This window comes from Penicillium expansum (genome assembly GCF_000769745.1).
Source record: "Penicillium expansum strain MD-8 chromosome Unknown contig146, whole genome shotgun sequence".
Taxonomy (NCBI): Eukaryota; Fungi; Ascomycota; class Eurotiomycetes; order Eurotiales; family Aspergillaceae; genus Penicillium; species Penicillium expansum.
Genome location: NW_015971173.1, coordinates 83,900 through 101,379, shown reverse-complemented (window position 1 = coordinate 101,379; position 17,480 = coordinate 83,900). Strand labels below are relative to the sequence as shown.

The window sequence follows — 17,480 nt, the reverse complement described above, 5'->3', positions numbered from 1 at the left end:
TCAAAGGATCAAATTAAAAAATATCTTATGTCTGTACATGTACCTATGTACCTATGTATGTATGTTGTTCAAAACTGCGCGTCTTGCAGCCCCTGGACCCAATAAACAAAGGGAGGGGTATCTTCTCTAAGCCTGTTGTGTACTTTGTATACCCGTTTTTTCTTTCTTTTCTTTTTTAAAACAAGGCATACTTATTATTATTATTATTATTATATTATTCAGTCTACGGAGTAAACTCTCTTATAATCCTAAAAAAGAGAAAGTAAAAAAAAAAAAGTAAAAATTCAGTTCCAACTGGTGATAGGCCACGCGAAATCCCCTTGCTTAAGTGTCATCAGTCCACTCTCTCGCACCTCAAGCCCACATCTGATTCATCAGGCCTATTCTCGGAGGAATGCGAGAAAAAAAAAAAAAAAAAAGGCTACTGGGTTGAGTCCGATTGGTGCCAAACGAGGGCATATAAAAAAAAAATGAACCTGGTCCGTAATGTACTATAATAGACCCTTATAAAGTGGGAGTTGCTTCTTCTACTCCGTATATACTTCTTTACTACTATACTACAGACTATACACAATATAATACCCTTCTTATCCTCAACCCTGCACTTCGCAAAAGATAAAGATCCCCGGGCCCGTCCCGTCCGTGGGTCCCGCCGTCACTCGTCAAATCAGAGGGCATTTTCAAATCAATCGATTGGGAAAAGCGAACTATACACGTCCAACGCCTCATATGCACGAGTATGTGAGCCATAGAAAAGGTACGGAGTAGACAATAACAGAACATAGCAGAAAATAGTGAGAATTAGCAAACAATATAACCCAAAAAAATATCCACAAAAAAAAAGAGCTTAATCTATTATACTCCGTACTCCATACTCCATCGTAGAATCACCCCGGGATACTATTCTCCCCTCTTTTCCATCCCTAGCATCACTAGACATTCTATATCAATTCAAAGCCTGTCACCAATGCAGACATCTCTCGTTGCATAGTACCGATCACAGTCTCCGCTGTATCTCGGTCAAGACGGGATTCCGGCGCGAAGAGCCCAAAGTCTAACCGACCATTGCGGATGGCGGCTTCCACATCAATCGTAGACTGTTGAAAATGTAAGCAATTGCATAAGGCTCGATCGCCGTTAATATGCACAAGTGATGTGCATTTTTGCCCACTTACCTGGAAAATATTCTGAGTGGCCGTTGAGGCGCTTGGGTGCTCGAGGCCCGGGCTCGTCTCGGCTGCACCCAGTGGCGCTACACCATTGCCATTAATCGGAATTCGGTCTTTTTCCGATGGGGCTGCCCCGCTAAGATCTTCAAGCTCCTCGCGTTGAATTGCTGTGAGAGAAAACTTTGCTCGGTCACCGTTGCTGGGTGCTTTCAATTCTTGTTCAGGGAGTCGCAGGAAATTGACGCAAGTGTCGATTCGGACGCCCGTCCATTCGGCAATCTCCACGAGAGAAACACCCGAGTATTCCGGTCGGCTGATCTCGTTGATTTCAGTTTGGATTCTCCGGGCGGCGTCAAGGAGGGTCTCGTTGGAATCGCTGAGTTTGTCATCCAGTCGTAGTGGAACGATGTTGACGGTGGGAATCACAGATTCGGCTAGACCCTCGATGGAATGAGATCGATTGGCAAGGTACAGTCCAACAATTAACCGCCTGTGAGACCCTGCGTCATCTACGGTTTCAGCTGCACCAAATTCCTGCAAATGCACTCGAGCATAGACGGCCAAAAAGACGGTCTGAATGCTAAGGCCCTGGCGCTTAGCAACCTTTTCAACACTGGCCATATTTGAAACCAGCCCCGGTCGATAGTGATGTTGCACAGACCCGAAGTCATCCCCTCGTTTTACCGCCGTTGGGATTTGGCCTAGATACTTTTGCCAGAATTGCCGCCGGACATCCACGGGCGAATGAATATGCTGGAACGCCACAAGCTGCGAGAGATCAAGATCGGGGTTCAGCTTGGCAACCTCCTCTTGACTGCAGTGTGTAACAAGTCTGTCTAGGATATGGGGTAGACTGACAGCGTCATACAGTGCATGGTGGATTTGCAGAATAAGCGCCGTCCCCTTGCTGATTTGACAGGCATGCAGTGCGACCAGCACTGCCCCAAATTCTTGCTTGAGACTGCTTGAAACAAGATGCCGATCAAACTTGGAATGCCAGATCACAGGAATGTGCACAGCCTCAAACTCGATCTGCACATACGGCAATAGCCGAGAGTCGGTAGTGGGAACGAATGCCGTCCGAAGCATCGGGGTCTGGTCTATGACCTGAGCCCAGGCTCGATCGAGTACCTCGGGGCTCAATTGTCGTGATGTCACGTAGTAGAACTCGGGATAGAATACCTCGGGATTCAGAGAGTGCATTGAGAGGAAATAGGTTTGTCCAGCAGTTGCCGGGAACACCTTCCGTACCCGTTGCGAATCAATACCGTGCGACTGTAGTAGTTCCGCCACGTTGATGCCATCGAGTGACTCGCGGAGAATGGTTGATATATTCGTGAGCGAGAGCTCTGTTTGGTTGCTGTTGGCTGCCTTGGCCATGTTTTGGATGGTACCAGCCCGAAGCATGTCACTGACCGCGAGCTTGACGGACTGTTTCTTCAGGAGTGCAGCCACCTTGATGGCACTGATGCTGTCCAGACCAAGCTCGAAAATCGTGGAGTTCTTGTCAATGGAGTTTTCAGGTACCCCGGATGCAATGGAAAGCACCTTGCGGATCTTTGACTCAATGGGCAACCATAGTGCATGATTAAATGTCCGGAGCACTGCATCAGTCTCGATATCTTGCCCAGACTCATCCTGGAAAGCCGCGCTTCCACAGATGTTCACTCCTTCGTTGGTAAATTCGACAGTCTGTTCAGATGGGCCATCAATGATAGACAACAGGATATCGCCCATCTGCCCCAATAGTGCAAGAGCATCTTGATCTCCAACAATATTTCCACGACACGCAACCCGCCCAACCAGATCCTCTCCGACACCTTCAACTTCAGCGCATACAGGGTATTCGACATCAGCTGCTCCACCGATAGATTTATACAAAACTGGACCAGGCCCGGTCTGGAAATTTTCCACCGGTCTCTTCTGATACATGAAAAGCGTATCAAACAACGCTCGCGATCCTGTATCTGGTCTGGCACGCCGGAGCGGGAAATGCTGATGCTCCGACATAGCCAGGAGCGCCTCCTGCACATACTTCACCAATTCCACGCGCGTCCCATGAAGAACAACTCGCATAGCTACAGTGTTCATGGTCGGGAACATCACATGCTCAGAGTCAGCCACGTTCCGACCAGAAAGGACAAGTCCAAATGCCACATCTAGCTTCTTGGCATGCATGGCAAGGACAAGAGACCAACAGCCGACAAGAAGCGCCTGGAGAGTAATCCCATGGCGCTTGCAGAACATCTCTGCCTTGGACAGTGGAACGGATAATGATTGTTCTGCTCGGTGAACAATGGCCGAGCTATTGCCAGCATGCTCCATAGGCGAGAATGACACCGGAGTGAAGTTGGATAGCGAGGCTCGCCAGAACCTGAGTGCTTCATCGCCAGAAGAGGCAATAATTTGCTCAAGAATATCATCGACCGGCGGGCGGGAACACTCTGCACCAGCATAGGACTTGGCAACATCTTCATGGAGCAGATTGATTGACCAGCCATCATAGAGAGCATGCGCAATCGACAAAACAAGGTACCGCTTATCTTCATCCACCGCAATGGTGATAGAGAGTAAAGGGCTGCTTATCAGTTCATTTCGGGCTCTTGAACGCTGAGTCTCTATAATGGATTCCACGGAGACTCCGTGCAGATGGACAGTCTGGAGATCGATATAATCCTCGTCATGGACTATTTGGGCGTATGACACAGGAATCTCCGGATCCCATACTTCAACAAATGAAGTACGGAGAATAGGGTGGGCTCTAACGACAGTTCTCCATGCCCGTTCCATCCTTTCAATCTCCACATCTGGTTCAAGTTCAAGGATTTCGTGGTTATAATAATGCTTGTAACCCGAGGCAGACATTTCTGCTATCATCGCTTCTTGGATGGGTGTAGCTGGTAGGATTCGAGTCGCGCTTGGAGGGAGAAGATCTTCAGCTCGAATGAACTTGTCCAACGATTTCTCTACTCGATTGAGCAATGGTAATGTCCCATTTTTGGTATGGCCATTTGTCATTGAGAGTTGCTGGCTCATGGCCTTCACTGTACGATGACGCATGATGGAGCTCACTGGAAGTTTGATGCCAGATTTGCTCAACCGCGAGGAGATTTTGATTGCATCGATGCTATCAAGTCCAACTTCAAAGATTGACGTGTTCTCGTTGATAGATCGCGGCTCCACTTCCGCAAGGGTTTCGATCACGTCGCGGATTGTGCAAGCCTGGGGAGTCCATTCGAACAAAGAGCCATTTGTATATTCTTGTGTTCTCAGAGGCTCGTGGCTACCATTTACGTCGCCGTTCGCCACGACTTGGGTGAGAGGAACTCCGTTTATCTTGAGCAACTCTTTGTTGGGGTCTTGTGCAAATTCAGAGAGGATTTGCTCGAACTTGAACAGCATCTGCTGAGCATCCTCTGATGATACCGCATGGCTCTTTGCAACAATAGTGGCTGTCAGAGATTGATTGCTATTTCGCACAATCTCAAAGGCTAGTGGGTACTCATGCTGGGCCTCTGAGTCGAGGTTAAGCCAAAGAACTTTTGCGAGGGATTCATTCTTGTCATCTTCCCTCTGGAAGACAAACAAAGAGTTGAAGAGTCGCTCGTCAGGGTTCTTTCCGAGCCATTTCACAATGTCCCGCAGTGCGGTGTACTGGAAAGGAATCATGGACACATGGTAGTCATGGCAGCGCCGAGCGACATCAGACCAAGTCTCCAAGCCATGCAGCTGGACGTTGCTGGGAATAGTATTGAACAGCGGTCCAATAACGTCGCCAATGCCTGGTACATCGATCGTCCTGCCCGAGGCAATGATGCCAAGTGATGGCACGAATGAATATTGTTGCTGGAGAGTAAGGAGCCAGCAGGCGTGGAGAACAGATTGCTCTGTGACATTGAGAGACCGGCGAAGGTGGTCAACCTGATCTGTCGCATTTATTTGAACTTTGAGCAGAACTGGCGCGCTGTCTACCTGGACGTTCTCGGTGAAAGCACGATCATGGCAGCCGACAAGATGCTCTTTCCAGAATGCCTCTGCAGCAGGGTCTTTACAAAGAGGGCCCAAGTGCAACACATCCAGGAACTCCGGGGTTGACTGTGAGCTCTTGCTCTGGCCAAAATAATTTTGGGCAACCGATTCGAGGAGCAGGACCAGGCTGTTGCCATCGTAAAGAGCATGAAAGATGTTCAAACACATCACCGATGTATCAGGGGAAGAAATGACTCCGACTTCCCATAGATTAGATGAAAGACCATCGAGCTGGGTGGTCCAGTGGTCATGTCGTTGTTTGCGCAAATCATCAATCTCCTCCTTGGTGTCAACTGTAGCAAGGAACCATGGAAGTAGATCTTTCTTCACGATAGCTTGGGCGTAGCCATCCGGTGATGGCAAAAGCCTGGCACGCAACATTTGAACGTCTCTCTGGGTCTGATCCCAAGCTGTGCGCAAATTCTCGAGGTTGACGGAAGGGTCAAGCTCGAAAGTGAATGATGAGCAGTATAATGGGGTGCTGCTAGACAGGTAGTGATAAATGATACCCTGCTGGAGCGGAGTGCAGGGCGCAATCTTTTCAATGTCACCGTCCATGGCCCCGATATGCTCGGTAATAGCGTGAGAGTTCTTGTGAGCGAAAGCCTCAATGCCTTGCTTGGCATTTCGTTGGATGGTTTCCACTGATACAGAAGATGAAGAAAACATCTGTAGTGCCGAAGCCATTCCGGTAACTGTAGGATCTATGGATTGTTAGTCAAGGCTATTATCAGGCAACACCTAGAATGTCAGACTTACACTTCATGATGATCGATGGCTGGGCCTGAGAAAAGCCAGCCTCCCGAAGACTTCTTGAGAAAGCAATAACGGATATAGAATCTAGACCAAGCTCGTAGATACTAGACCACGACGAAATCTTCTCAGAAGAACCAATAAACCTGGCCAGTATAGATATGATCTTCTGTTCCTGGACACTGTCAGCAGGCTGTCCAACACTCATCGAGCTCAATTTCTGAATATCTTCCAAAGAAAGCTCCTGATAGATACTCTTCAAGACCTTCATATCAGCCTTGTTATTGGCAGAGAGTGGGAAGCGGGTCATCGGGATGATATGTGTAGGCACCATATATCCGGGAAGGTGAGTGCGGCAAGCGCCCTTGATCTTCGACAGTAGGACGCGATCATTTTCGGAAGATTGGACTCCAGTTTCAACAGCACGAGATTTTTTATCTGCAGTGACAGTCGTGAAAAACGAGACAAGTTGGTCCTTCGATTGTTTGGGGTGCTTGATGACCATGGTAGCAACCTCGTTCAATTCAGGCGTAGCTTGCTTGATGACCTCGTTGATTTCTCCAATCTCAAGTCGCTGTCCGCGCAGCTTGACCTGGTCATCAATACGACCAAGGAACTGGAAGCTTCCATCGTGCAAAATCCTCACAAGATCTCCTGTGCGATATATGCGATCGCCGAATTCAGGGAGCTCTTGGAATCTTTCTTTGGTGAGCTCCGCTCGGTTCAGGTAGCCCTTTCCAACGAGAGGTCCCGAGACACAGAGTTCACCTATGCTACCGCGTAGGACTGGGGTCGTCGTACCGGGGCGGAAAACATACGATCCGACATTATCGAACTGGGGCCCAATATTCGAGGCTTTGTCGTTGGCAGACATCCGTGGGAGCATGGTGCATCCGATAGTAACTTCAGTAGGTCCGTACCCATTATAGATAACACCATGCTTGCCCCAGGCATCGAGGATTTCTTGTTTCAACGCCTCTCCGCCAGTGATGAAGACTCCCCGACAAAGGGACGGAACTTCATCGGGATGAACTAGTCTTGCCAAACTGGGCGTTAGGTCAATATGTGTAATTTGAAGCTTTTGTATTGTTCCAGTCAGATCCTCAAAAAGTAGATCTCGCGGGCAGGAAGTAACGCAAATTCCAACACTCCAACTCCAGTACTGTTCCAGAACACTGACGTCAAAATGGAAGGAGGCAAATTGCAACCACCGAGACTCTTCATCCCAGTGTCCTGCGAATAATCGTTGGAATGCCAGCATTGCTTGTACAGCATTATCGTGCGTGATCTCGCAGCCCTTAGGTGTCCCGGTTGTACCGGAGGTGTATAGACAATAACAAGTATCATCTGGCTGAATCGGACGGGAAAGTGAGACATCGTTTGTTGAGATCCCATCAAGCATCCCAGGCTCATCAAGTGCCTGGACGTCAGTAGCCGTAAGTCCCCCCAGTTCCATCATCTTCGATTGATTGCAAAGTAGGATGTTGGTACCGGAGTCCTTTAGCATGAACTGCTTACGAGAGATAGGAGCACCAGGATCAATAGCCAAATATGCACATCCAGCTTTCATGATGCCCAGAATTGCCATGGAGGCTTCAGGGCACTTGTCAAAACATATTCCCACAATTCCACCAGGAACAGCTCCCCTTGCCTGCAGGAAATGCGCAATTTGATTGCCGCATTCATTGAACTCACGGTAAGTCCAAGTCTTCTTCTGGAGGCTGTCGGCAGTGTCACCTAAAGCAAATTCGAACGCAATCTTCTCGGGAAGCTTGAGTGCGTTCGCTTCGACGAATTGATGCAACAAAGACACCGTGGTAGGAATCGGGGCTTCTTTGGCAGGAGTAATGGATAACAGACGACTGCCCACAGACTCGTGATCGGTAGAATTGGCATCTGGACAGAAGACGGTGTCCTGCAAGAATTTGTCATACTGACTCAAGAGGATCGCTGCTTGCTCTGTGGGAACAAGATCGCCCCGGTAGCTCAGCGAAATCTGAAGATCTGTCGAGTGTGGGATCAACTCAATAGAGACAGGATACTATATAAGTTAGTCTGAATCCTGCAGAACTGTGGAGTATCCTGTCTGCTAATTCTACATACATCAATCTTCGTCTCCTCGTCAACAATATCCCACCCATCAGCACCAACAGCATCCGAAGTAAACTTCTGATAGACAAACAGCGTGTCGAAGAGTGGCTCATCGCTTCCTAGCCAACGCTGGATATGCGACAGAGCCGCGAACTGATTCTTCACTAATAAAGCATTTTGCTTCAATGTACGGTCCAAAAGCTGTCGGTTAGAGCCCTCAATACGCAGGGGCGTCGGCACTGTGACCAAACACGGGAATACTGCTTGCTGAGCAGCGGCGGATAAGTTCCTACCCGAAAGTACAGATCCAAAAGTAATGTTAGACTCGCCCGTGTACGCAGACAGCAAGCGAGCCCATGCGGCTTGCCCAGCTGCTTGTAGTGTCACGCCGATATCTCGACATGCATCTTCAAGAGCCTTGCGAGACTGTGCGCAACGGATGGAGGTGGTGAGTAATTTTCGCTCGTCTGTGCGGATGGGATGCAAGTCGGGGAATTTGGAGGGTTGCACTTCTGGGGCCAGTTTTTTCCAGAAGGATTGGGCAGATTCGCTCTGACTCTTGCTTTCAAGAAGGATAGGACCGAGAGTTTCGGTGACTGGTGCCGGCGTAGCCAGAGCCTTTCCTTCATATGCTGTTCTGACGTCTGCAAATATGGTAGCCAGAGATTGAGCATCGTAAATAGCGTGCAATGCAGAGAAATGCATGATACTGGTGTTGTCACCTGCTTCGACTTCAATCCTCCATGGGGGGTGGTGGAGATTTTCTAAAGCGTGCTTTTCTTGAATACCAGGAGTGTCTGCCATGGAAATCGAGGTCTCGCACCATGGTAGTTCGCTATTCTCATGATAAGTTATCATAGCAAAAGGATTATGCTGATCACGCAATTGGACAAAGCCTGTTCGAAGCATCTCATGCTGAGCCATGACCTTAGACCATGCTTCTTTCAATTTCTTCTTATTCAAACGTTCCGGGAACCTCAGGGCCATTCGATTGAAGTACACTTCACCATGGGAATGTGTAAACATCGCCAGCATTCCGTTTTGAACTGGTGTGCAAGGGCGCAGAGACTGCACTAACTGCGAAGAAATCCCAAGTTGTTCGCAAACAGATTGCAAATTATGGGCCTGGAAAAGGTGGAAGTCGAACTCGATTTCCTCAACAGCCTTGGCGCTAGAAGTAAGAAGGGAAGCAATTTGATCAATAGAGGCAGCCTGGCACAAGTTAGTACGCAAGTAAATAATAGAATTCATGATCAGCAATCAAACTCCCAGGGATATGACATACCTCGAGAATATCGCCAGATGAGATCTTATACCCTAATCCACGCAGTTTCGCCGATACCTGAACAGCATTGATACTATCCAGGCCAAGTTGGAAGATCGTTGTGTCTTGAAGCACATTGTCCGAGTCGACATCAGAAAAGTTGCAAAGAAGGTCACGTACAATCTCCTCTTGATAAGACCATGAGCGCTTTTGGTGAGACCTGGTTAGGAACTGAACAGAGTTTGGCATTTTGGGCACCTTTTGTTCAAAGATGCGAGGAATGTCTGTCCCCAATAGACGCTTATCGGATGCCTGAGCAGATGGGTATTGAATGATGTGTCCAACAAGGGTCACAAAGTCCCGCGCAATATTCTCAGCCACGGCTTGCGAGATATGCGATACTTGGAAATGGAGGCAGATCTGGATGTTGTTGGCAGGCTCGTTGGGAATGATCTCACAGATCAAGGGGAACCCCATGTTTCCTTCGTCCTGAAGAAGTTCCCAGATATTGGAATCTAGATCTGTATTTCTGTTCTGGAAAATGACCAGTGTGTCGAAGAGGCGAGAGCCATCGCCAAGACCACGCCGTTGAATACGCCGCAGAGGGCTGAGTTGGTGAGGCAAAATGTCATTATTGCTTTTTTGGGACAATTCCATGATGTCATTATTTGTTGCAGTCGAGGAGGCCTTGATTCGAATCGGAAGTGTGTTGAAGCAAGGCCCAACTATTCGATCTGCGCAATCTAAGGGAATAGTTCGGCAGCTGAAGACATTGCCGAAGCAAACGTCGGAGGAATCGGTGTATAGAGAGAGGAGTCTGGCCCATGCAGCGTGGAAGATGTTCAAGGGGGTTACGGAAAGGTCCTTGCATTGTTGTTTGAACGTTACGAGAGAGCCATTTAGGGATGTATGGACCTGCTGTGATGCCGAATCATATGCATTGGCTGCGGGCTCGGGTGTGAGAAGGAGGGTCGGCGAAACACCAGACAAATACTGGTCCCAGTATTCGTCCGACGAGCCATAGTCAACAGAGGTCATGTAGTCGATGAAGTTGCGGAATGGAGCGTTTACTGGCAATTCTTGAGTTGAAAGCAATAGCTGCAACTCCTGTAATAACTGGGCGATACCTTCTCCGTCATAAAGTGCATGGTGAATGGACAGTAGAAGGTGTGCCTTCTGACAAGTGGAATCGGTTATAAAAGTCAGCGAGTAGGGCAACTGGCCGTTGACAGGAGAAAGACCCTCAAACCTGGCCTTCCTCTCCTTGATGACATTCTCAAGCTCAGAAGAGGAAGGTTCAATATGAGACCACGGCAAGACCTGTGTATCCAGTACAACTTGAGCGTATGCAAACCGCTTATCATTAGTTTGCGTGAAACAAGTTCTGAGAATGTCTTGTCTTTGCATCATCTTAGCCCATGCGGCTCTCATTGCTTCGGCATCGGTGTGCACAAGAAGCAAGAGGTGGTTGAAATAAGCTGAATGACCCCCAGACTCAGCTGCAAGCATAGCCTCCTGGAGTGGAGTGCAAGGATAAATGCTCTGAACAGTTATGTCTGCAGCTTTGAACTCATCTTCTACTTGATGAGTGAAATTTTCATCGAATACCGTTGGTGGCGCGGGCACCACAGCCCCTTCGGGTTGATGCTCGTTGGTCGTGGCGGGAATGACAGCTGCAAGTTGAGCAATAGAGCTATGGCGTAGGATTGTGGACACAGCAAGTCTTCCACATCCAGACTCATGCAGCTTCCGCGAGAAGGAAATGGCAGAAAGAGAGTCCAGACCCAATCTATAGAAAGACGTGTGCTTGCGGATGTTGCTTTGGTCTGTGCCAGTGACTGCCGATAACGCGGCAGAGATAGTATTCTCGAGTTCAGTGAAACTGTCGCCAGTATCATCGGCATTGAGCTTTGGCGAAAATATCGCAAGTTGCTTAGTTGACAGTTGTTCTAGTCGTTGCCTCAACATAAGGTGATCAGTCTTATAAGACATAGTGAGATCTACCGTATCCACGAGAACAAGAAGCGATGGAAGGTTAGAAGAAGAAAGTTTCTTGGTGAGCTCCTTGAAAAGAGCATTCGTGGCTTCCTCGATTTGCACAGAATTTGAGCATTTCGTTGAAGGAACCCAAAATACTGCCAATCGCTGCTGACGTAGTGTTGGCTCGTCCAAAATCATGCTCACTGAGTCTTGAATCATTTCCAAAGACATAAGAGCATGATTAACTCCATCAAGATCAATAGACGGAGCATACGACTGTGTAATGCCAGAACTTCGGGAAAGAATTAGTGTACCATCAGGAAGCAATCTCCCAAAGTCACCCGTTCTATAGATCCGACCAAATTCAGGATGGTCAACGAATCTTCCAGTCACTGGAGTCTCAGAGTCATGTAGACAGCGCCCAACTTGATCTCCGCCAAAGCACAACTCTCCAATGGCGCCGCGTGGAAGAAGACCGGGTAAATCGCCATCTGCCACAATCATCGCAGATGTGTTCTTCAGGGGTCTACCAATGTTTCGAGCATAGGTTGATGCTTGCATATTAGGACAAAAAGTACATGCGTGAGCCAGCGCATGGTTGCTGTATGCTTGATGAAGACCTTTGCCGGCCCAGTTTCGATGGAGCTTGGGGGTCATTTCTTCGCCAGAAGAGAGAAGATATTGCACACTGGGAACGGATTGTGGATCAATACGAGAGGCCAGCATGGGAGGCAGGTGAAGGTGCGTTATGTTCATATCATGGCAGGCTTTCTCGATGCTAGTCATCATGATTGAGTCTGTAGCTGAGCACAATGTCATACCAGCGTGCCAAGCGAAGAATGTCTGGCAAATGGATGCTGTGTTCTTGTCAGAAAGATAATCTCGAAATCAAAAACGACATGGAAAACATACCACCTGATCCTTGAAGACACGATAGCATTTTTGACCCGGTTGGGGTTGGATACAAGTCTGAAAGAGCATTGATACTACTATGTAGGTTTTGACGTGAGATGAGGATGTTTTCCGTCAAGTCATTTCCAATTAGCGAAAATTCAGCATATGCAACGTCCGACGCTTCATTGGTGTAGGGAATATTAAACTCATGATAAACATCCAGCGAATAAGAGAGGTGAATCAGCTGAATGGGCTTCAAAGAATCCAAGCGATGATTCTTTTCCGTCAGGTGGTCGACTATGCAGAACCTGGATTTCGCTATGGAGAGAATGGAATGAATTATCTGCGAAGAAGCCTGGGGAAGTAGGAGGAGACCAGCACCAGCCTTGGCAACTCCAAGCACAGCAACGTAGAAGTCAAGGGACGTTGTCAGATGAATGGCTATTAGATCGGCTTTTGTCACTCCAACATGGAGCAAAAGGTGTGCAAAGCCATTGGCTCTGGAGTTTAGTCGACCGTAGGTCATGCTTTCAACCAACGGGGCAGGAGTTTCTAGCTTCCAGAGCATCAACTCAACCGCTACCCGGTCCGGGTCTGTAGAGGCAATCATCTCAACGCCGGATGCCAAGCTTGGCAGATGGGCTTGCTCGCGTGATGTTGCATGTTGGATAGACAATGTTGACGAGGGAAGATACGATCGAATGTCCTGGATCGGGAGCTTAATCTTGTCAATCAACGTCGAGGCCACGAAATCAATCTGCTCGAGGAGTATCATAGCTTGCTCGAATGGTAGCACCGCCTGTTGATAAATCGCTCGGGCAAAGATGTTTTCTTCTCGCGGCTCAAACTCCAGCAAAAGCGCAAATTCTAAAAATTCCCCCGCTCCAACTTCCCGGAACACCGAGCCCTGGTCATCATCTGACCAAATGCTTTCTTGCCACACGAGCGCCGTATCGAAGAGACTGCGATCCAAGTCGATGCCAGATGCCTTCTTTATATCCTGGAGAGAAAGACTGCCATGATCGAGCGACTTGCGGTTCGTGTTCTGGATAGCCAAGAGGAGATCGGTCACGTCTTGCATTTTGTCAAGGTTCATGCGCGTAGGCAAAGTTCTAATACAGGGTCCGAGAATAGTCTCGATACCCTTTAAGGGCAGAGTCCGGCCTGAAAAAACAGTTCCAAAGGTAACATCGCCGATTCCAATGTAGGAGGAGAGAATATAGCAGAATGCGGCTTGGAAAATGGTTTGCCGGCTCACATGAAGATGCTGGGAAACTTCGTTGAGTTTCGATACAGATATGTCCAGCACGCGAGTAGCCTTGCCGGTAGCATGTACGATATCTGTATTTCCATGGAAAGTAGGGAAAGTTGCAGGATGAAGACCCTGTAGTTGATCCCGCCAGTAGGCTGAGGACTCTTTTGCCGATTTGTCCAGTTTGTGCTCAATGAAGAAGTTTGCGACGACATTATAAGGGGGTTTAGAAGTGAGTTCTTCTCCAGACAAGATGCTTCTGAGATCTGTCAACATGATTTGCCAAGACCATCCATCGTAAAGTGCATGATGGATATGTACCAGCACGCGGAGATGATCCTCCCCTTCCTTGACCTGGATTCGGAAGGGGTTTAAGACATCGTGGCCCGCACTCAAGCCCAAATCATAGTTAAACTCCTGTTGCACGGAAACATAATCGTCAATGGTCTTCCAAGTGAAGCGACCATATGAGTGGTCTTTGAGGCCGATTTCGACAAATCCAGACCGTAGGATCTCGTTGTGGTCCACCAGTTGACCAAATGCATTTTTCACCAAAGTTAAACTGACCGAGGACTCAAATTCCAGCTCAATCCAGTTGCAATATGCTTTGTTGTCTCGAACAGTCTCCAAGATCATAGCCTGCTGGATATGGCTACATGGTACGATGTCCGAAACCTGCTCGCTCAAACCCAGCGAATCGACCCTTGCTGCACCTGCATCTGAAACAAGCCGGAGAACAGTTTGCAAGGCTGCTTGCGTATCATCATTTGGGCTCGCAGTTTCAAGGCTGGTGGCAAGTTGCCAGATCCCGTCCACTGAGTCGGCCTCTAGCAGGGTAGCCACACCTAGGCAAATTCCTGCATCCAAGAGATGGGACGCGAGACGGATTGCTGCTAGCGAATCAAGGCCTGCTGCTACCAGGCTCTCCGTTGATGAGAGTCGTCGACCTAGCACATCAGCCACGCTTGAGACGATAGACTCTTCTTTTTCGTCTCGGCAGGGTTGGTCGTCAGAAGCCTGAGCGGTGCTTCGGTGGCGAATGAAATCGGCTTCTAGTTTTTTACGATCAATCTTGCCCGAGGGAAGTTGGGGGAATTGGTCGACGAGCACAAATTCTCCAGGAATCATGAACCGAGGCAACAGCTGACGACAAACGTCTCGAAGACTACTGTCTGTCGTTCCCTTGTCGGTAACCAGAACGAATGCAACTAAGTTCCCGTTAATGACTATGGTTACAGCACTGCGAACACCGGAAGCTCTGGTGATAACATGCTCGATCTCGCCAAGCTCTATCCGCTGGCCTCGCAGCTTCACCTGGCCACTGGAAATTCGGCCAAAACACTCAATCTCTCCGGTGGGAAGTATGCGGGCTTTGTCTCCCGTGCGATAGAGTCGGCCATACACCGGACTGTCTATAAAAGCCTTGGCATTTTCTTCGGGTCGGTTGATATACCCGTCAGCCAATTGAGGACCACCTACCACAAGCTCTCCAATTTGACCTAGTGAAAGGGGGTGAAGCTCCGTGGGTGATGGCTCATCATCGGATGGTAGTGCCATAATGTATGCAGAAACGGTTTTAAAGGGCTTCCCAATCATATTGACACGATCCTTGACCTGGAAATGGGTAGCAGCGGTACAATGGATTGCTGCTTCAGTAGGTCCGTACATCCCATGGAGAATGCCATCTCGGCTCTCCGAATGGCCAAACTCGTCTACCACATGCCTGGTAAGCATCTCACCAATTGTGAGGAGCACCCGGAGAGATGGAGCTGCGGCTCGCGTACGCAGCAACTCTCCTGCCACCGTTGGGGTCAACTCAGCGGCATCGACTCTCATCGTAGTCATCACATGGGAAATATCAAGAAGCATATTCTCTCTCTCGGAGCCGATAAGGGTTGATCCTCGCATCATCGGAAAAAAGACCTCGAACACGGAAACATCAAAGGTGGGAGATGCAAATTGTAAAAAGCGCTTGAAAGGGGGTATCAAATCATCATGAGCAAGGAGTGATTGGGTGGCAGCAAGATGGGAGACCCCAACGCCTTTGGGGCGGCCCGTAGAGCCAGATGTGTACATAACATATGCCAGATCAGTGGAAGTGCTGTTTTCTGAGCATGGCTCTGTGATATCGTTGGATTGAAGATCGTTCACTGTGAGAATAGAAATATGCTCTTTCAGCGGTATCCTTGTTGCAAGAGCATCGTTTGTGACCACCACAGATGCAGACACATCCTGTAAGATGAACTCAATGCGATCTGTCGGTGCATCGGTGTTCAAGGGGCAAAATGCTGCGCCAGCCTTGAGAATGGCCAGCCATGAAATGTACAGTTCCACAGACTGGGGCAGAAGTACTGGCACAACCCTCTGTACGCCCTGTGAGGTTGTCGAAGCACGCGCTATTTTATTCGCCAGCTCCGAGGAAAACCGATCCAAGTCACGATACGACAAGGAACGAACGTTATCATCCGCAGTAAGGAATTCAATGGCGTGGTTTGAATTGTTGAGCCCGCGCAGGGCAAGCTCGTGTAAAAGTTGAGGCCCTGGCAGTGTGGAGGGAGAGGCATTTGAAATGGCTGGATCAGGAAGCTCAGTGGTCGACAGTGTCACCTGTATACCCTTCCGAAAAGCCTGCTCCTGCACGATCTGCTTCAACTGGTTGCCCAGCTGGTACAGGAAAGCGGCGTTCATGCCTCCGGTCGCACACAAGGCTCCCAACTGAGTGGCGGGGTCAAGGGTCCACCGCAACGCCGGGGGATGTCCGTCATCGCTGAGCAGAGGATCTCCCAGCACCACAGCTGTGTGTTTGCCTGAGAGGTCTGATACGGCAGCCAGATCTGCTGGCTGAACCGTCTGAGTAGATAGATCTGCTTTGACTGGTGCACCATTCAATAAAAAGACCGGGTTCTCATCCGTTGTGAATGCGCGTAACAAGACTGCCCATGACAAAGCAAATATCTCGGAGGGGAGTTGGGCATCCACCTGCCAGGGTATGATATGAACATCATCACCATCGTCATTGACGGCGGGGAATTGAGTGAATCTGTCCATGACCTGGGAAGTGTTTTTTTCTTTCTCTCTCTCTCTCACTCATACATATTCGAGGTAAAGTATATACCTAGGTACCTAGGTAGTAGTCTGCTTAGTCGATCTAATTAGGTGCAACGTGAGTGGCTGGAGAAGGTCGTATGCAGGCAAGCGCGCCAAAAGATAGAGTCCCACATACAAGTTTTTTTCTTAAAAAGGGGAATTTTCGGATTTAAAAAAGGCAAATCGAGGGGCACATCCGTGGGATAGGGATTTTGTATGATCTTCCGGCGAGCCAAGCGCAGAAAAAAGAGAGGTGAGGAGAAGTGTAATATTTCTGTATTAAATTATGATTTATTACTTACTACATAGTCGATTACTCGACTACTTCCTATTATTTTAGATTCTAAATCAGTACCTAAATCTATGTTGTATAGTGATAGTATTATATAGTAATAATATAGTAATATATATTTATTACATACATATGTATAGAGGATACGGAGTACGTTATATTGTACAGCGCATAAGATCAGACCACTTTCCCCCACTACTCGGCTGAATCAGCTGAAACAGCTGTGGATAGTGTCCGGTTATGAATGACGTACTCCGTACTCCGTATGTATACTGTACCTACCACTAACTATGAGTAAATACGTAGTAAATACTATATAACAGATTATACCGATAAATGTAACCAAAATTACAATATGCATACGGAGTACTACGTACTACGTCGTAACAGCAATAATAGCCTCATATAATATCATTCTCCCCCCACTTTGAATGCCCAAGCGTAAAATAATTAAAAAAGCAAGAAACAAGCCACTTAACTATATCTTGTAATCCGGAGGAATTTTCCTGCAGGATACCCAACTGTAAACGAGTCCAATGCGTTTGCCAAGAGGACTAACAACGTGCATATGTTGTATGTTGTACACCCATTGTTATATACATAGTATACATAGTATAGTTACATAGTATACCTTGTACCATATTAATACGGATACTTCCCGGGCTACCT

The 17,480-nt window shown here is 48.2% G+C and overlaps 1 protein-coding gene across 1 annotated transcript; it reads right to left on the bottom strand.

The window, feature by feature from the left end:
• Window positions 1-941: 941 nt before the first annotated feature.
• PEX2_045550 (AMP-dependent synthetase/ligase) lies at window positions 942-16,480 on the bottom strand (the record flags this gene model as incomplete). The annotated part of the gene is made up of 6 exons (XM_016741830.1): window positions 942-1,097; window positions 1,176-5,902; window positions 5,958-7,992; window positions 8,055-9,254; window positions 9,328-12,143; window positions 12,199-16,480. The coding sequence occupies 6 exons, from the start codon at window positions 16,478-16,480 to the stop codon at window positions 942-944; spliced, it is 15,216 nt and encodes a 5,071-aa protein (XP_016603293.1).
• Window positions 16,481-17,480: the final 1,000 nt, after the last annotated feature.